The 4,351-nt window shown below is 44.3% G+C and overlaps 1 protein-coding gene across 1 annotated transcript in view; it reads left to right on the forward strand.

Moving 5' to 3' along the window:
• GAREM (GRB2 associated, regulator of MAPK1) overlaps positions 1–3,467 on the forward strand; it is a gene marked incomplete at both ends in the record, with an annotated part of 9,407 nt that extends 5,940 nt beyond the window's left edge. The window contains one exon of the mRNA XM_010283866.1: positions 3,301–3,467. Within this exon, the coding sequence (XP_010282168.1) occupies positions 3,301–3,467 (167 nt within the window). The remainder of the gene's footprint in view (positions 1–3,300) is intronic.
• Positions 3,468–4,351: the final 884 nt, after the last annotated feature.

Raw genomic sequence — 4,351 nt, forward strand, 5'->3', positions numbered from 1 at the left:
CCTGCGAGCTGAACTGCTTCAGCGCAGGGTCAAAGGAGCGCCGGAGCCAGCGGGCGGGAGGGCGGTGGGGGAGGAAGGCTTGCCCCCGCAGTGGGGTGAGGGCAGCCCTCCTGGCAGGGGCTGCCGATCCCCCTGGGTCACGGCTGAGGCGTGGGTGGTAGGATGCCGGGAGAGCTGTGGAGCACCTCGTGCTTGGGGAAGCCTCGTGGCACAGCAACTCCCTTCTGGGGGGGCAGCAGGGTGGCGTTTGGGATAGATACGTATCTTGCTTTTTAAGGACATTTTGAAAAGTGTGCGGTTTTGTCACATTACATTCCCTTGCATCACTGAGGTATGTGTGAGTGCTGTCAGCAATTTCAATATTACTTTCTAGCCGTGCAGAACTAATTTCTGCTAAAGATATTAGCTTGCATTTAGAGGTGGACAAAGGGTGTAACCCCATAAGAAATGAAACAAAATTTTAAAAACCTGCATCTCCATAGATGATAATAATTTAGACTCAGTTTTGTGCCTTCCTGGAACAGCTTTGGAATGAGTATCAGTGTCCTACTGAATTCATGAGTGGGCTGGGGCCGAGGAGATGTTTGCATGGTTTCCATGTAGGGTATTTATAGAATAAGTAGATCTCAGGAGCTGCTGATGAACATGCGGTTTAGTCATCACTCTCTCTAGAATGATACTCCGTAGCATTTCTGTATAAAGGTTGGCTGGCAATTGTATTTTTGCATGCACTAAATTTAAAATGTGTGTACAGGAGCTGTTTGTAGGAGAGAGAAAAGGACATTTGGGTGTTTCAGAAACTGTTCTGGTTTTTTTTTTTCCCTCACTGCCGGGGTGAAGCATTCTGACATATAATGCTTGTTTTCTAAATACTTTTCAGAAAATCAAAACAGCATAAAAGGCAGAAGGGGGGTGGGGGGGCAATGATCTCTGAATTAAGGCCTGTAAATTAAAAATTGCTTCAGTCCCCAAACACTAATTTGCATAAAATCGGAGGCTGATTTCCTGATTGATTTAAAGCCTGACCCAACAGAGCATGCCGGCCGTTCAGGCTCCATCGGCAAGGAGCGTTGAACCACTTTGTGTTAACGCTCGCGGTCATGCTGGCGACAGGGTGGGTTTTATCCAGGCAGCTTCGGAAGTGGTCACTGCGACAGGCACCGGCGATGCCCAGGTACGGGAGGGACACTCCAGGGCCCCGGGGGTGCTGGCGGGGCTTGGGCTGGCACCAAGGAAAAGAAGCAGAGGTCTTAAAATCCACTCTAGCACCTCACACCATCGGAAAGGGGCCACTGTCCCTTTCTCAGCTCAGATGGTGACGAATAAAAGTCCCGGGATGTGCAGTGCAAATGCACTTTATCTGTCTCTGGCAGCCGTACAGCATTGAGTGCTTCGGGGCAAAAGAGGTTTTCCTACTAAGAGCAGGAGCTGTCAAGGTGATCATCATGTTGCTCCCCTCCTCTCCCGCGTTTATTTCCTTGCTGGTTGCTTGGACCTAGTGAGGGTAGCTCTCCTCTGAAGTTTCCCCTTGCTCTTGTCAGTTTAATCTGCAAAAATTTCTCCTTTTTATACCTCTGCTGGGCTGTGTCTGGCAGCTGTAATCACAGTCTTGTGACGGGGACCAACTGGGACTGCAAACCGGTATTATTTATGGCCCTGTTCTGATCTGCAGTCTAGGTCAGCAAGGGAGCTTGGCACAGTTTGTTATGCCCGCACCTTTGGATGCCAGCAGTCTTCCCCGGAAAGAATCCCTTTAACCCCTTGACTGTCTGCCGTGCTCCACAAGCTCCCCTGAATGGTCTCGCAAGCCCTATGGGTGTATATTGAATGGCAGGCAGTATTAACTGGGGAAAAAAACAACAACAACAACAAAGTCCTTAGGCATCCTCGGGGCACAGCACTAATATGGTTGAAGGGTTTTATGCCTGAATTCAGTAACAAACATGAATAAAATTGATTTTTTTTTTCTTGAAAGAGCAAATAAGAACCCTTAGAGCAAGATTTATTTCAGTGTTTTATGCTGTCAGGCATTTCCTGTAATTTTGACTTGTTTTGAATTAGGGAAAAAATGTACTACAATGTCCTAGTCCCCAATTTTCCATTTCACAAAAGTACTAAATGGGTTGTTGCATTTTGAAAGCGCTGAAGTGGATTGCAAAACGTTCCACATTTATTTTTTTTAAATAAATTAAATCACTTTAATTGCTAATTATGTGTTGCAGAACTGCTAAGATAACTTCTAGTTCTCCAGTGTTGTTAACTTAAAAAAAAACTATAACTTTCAAACACAAAGAGAATTTCCCTATTCTAGTGCATCTAAGACTGTTTCAGACAAGGAGAATGTAGAGGTCTCCTCCTGCCCAGGGGGAGGTAGCGAGTCTTTAAAAATCCTGCCGGGCAGCCTAATTCTCAGTAGCCTTGCTCACGTCTAGCCCTACTAAATAAAGTTGCTGTCCCAGATATGTAACTGATGAGATTAAGGTCTTAATTCCATCATTTTTTCTATGGGGATAGATCCTGATATCTTGCTCCTACCTAGGCAGACCAGACTAAATTTCAGAAAAGCAGTGCTACAGTCATGTGTTTTAAACTGCAAAGTAGGCTGGCTGCAAAGAGTAGACCTATTGGCTGGGTGCATTATATGAACAGGCTTTTCTGCCCACGCCTTTCAGCTTGCACGTTTTGTAGTTAACCTGATCTTGGACTGCTTTGCCAGCTACAGAAGGGCTGAAGCTGCAGGTTTCAATCCCAGCATCTGGGAAATATGAGATACAAGTACTATTCCTGGGGGAGGAAGGCTGGGGATTGTCTTAGAGCTGGATGCCTGAGTATCGCTGGTGAAGTAAGTCAGGAAACATAAAAGTCTGTTGAGATCTTTTCATTACGTAAGCTTGGTTTATTGCATCTAAATAAACAACACTAATGAAGTTTAAACCTAATGAATTGCTCCTTACAAAATGTAAAGTGTCTGGAACAGTATGTCTGATTTTGTATGTTACTGGAAGGTTCTTTTACATCTTTCCATTGATGCTGCTTTTTAAATGAGCGGATATCAAACTACGGAAAAGAACCCTAAAAAAGATTGCTAGTAGCTCTACCGGTAGCAAGGCGTTCTTTTGGACTTCTTTGACAGCCACATACTGTTCCAAATGTATATACTTAGCATCATTTTTCTCTTCTCCTCCCTTTTTAATTATTTCCTTTCATAGAACAAGGCAGAACCAGCTGTGTTTCATCTGGTTGAGAGTGCTGTTGCCCAGATTTTCTTGCTGCTTACTTACATGTTCTTCTTTTGTACAGGTAAAAGAGGAATGCAGGCTCCTGAATGCTCCCCCTGTCCCACCACGGAGTTCAAAGCCGTCCTCCACCAGTCCTTCCATCCCTCCTCGCACAGTCAAACCTGCACGACAGCAGACCCGCTCTCCTAGCCCTACTCTGTCCTACTACTCTTCGGGACTGCACAACATGTATGTGCTTGAGCTGAGAGCCGCATGCTATCTATCACTTTTTAAGTAACTTAAATTTAGTGGTGTTCTTTTTGAAGGTGTTCGTTTATAAAGGCATGGTACTGTGTCAGAGTTGCTGACTTTTTGTGAAATGGGCTAACCTGTCAAGATATTTTTAGAGATTGAAGAGGAGGCAAAGCTTCAGCAGAAACGTATGTTTTACTAGATAGAACATAGCCATTTATATTAAATATGTGCACATATTGCTATAGGTAATCTCACTGTAAGGTGGCACTGGCTGTCTAAATGGAAAATCCCTTACAGTTCTGTATAATTCTTGAAAGGCTCAAATCTTCAAACCAGAACATCTCAAAGCTAGTTTTCAGGTGGGATTTCAGTGCTACGTGCATGCAGTGCAGTCAGCTCTGATAAGTGGGGGCACAAAAGGAGTGTGGTAATCCAGAAGTGTGTTGTGCCAACTATATGGGAACCTACATGGTGGGTGTGATGAAGAACAGAGAGGCCAACAGAACACCACTGAGTGCCAAGTGAGATGTAGCGGAAGGGAGCCAGACAGCTTCCAGATCAAACCCAGTTCAGCAGAAACCGAAGCCACAAACTGGAAAATCCATTCAGCCTATTTGGAAGTTGACAGTAAATTTTGAGTTATGTGGCTGCGTACCTTTTCCTAGCAATGCAGTGTTCTTCCTTTGGCTTTAGAAAGTGTATACACCTTTGGAAGTCTCACCTCCTTTTTGCCTTGAATGCCTTGTTGCCATTATTTTTGGTATCTCTTCAATGACAAGATACTACCTGTCTGGATATACAAATTGATCTGAAATGCCACTGAAATCATTTCAGCCTGGATGGAATTGGTATAATAATATAATATTATTTATATATTA

The sequence above is a fragment of the Phaethon lepturus genome, unplaced genomic scaffold (genome assembly GCF_000687285.1).
Source record: "Phaethon lepturus isolate BGI_N335 unplaced genomic scaffold, ASM68728v1 scaffold46343, whole genome shotgun sequence".
Lineage (NCBI taxonomy): Eukaryota > Metazoa > Chordata > Aves > Phaethontiformes > Phaethontidae > Phaethon > Phaethon lepturus.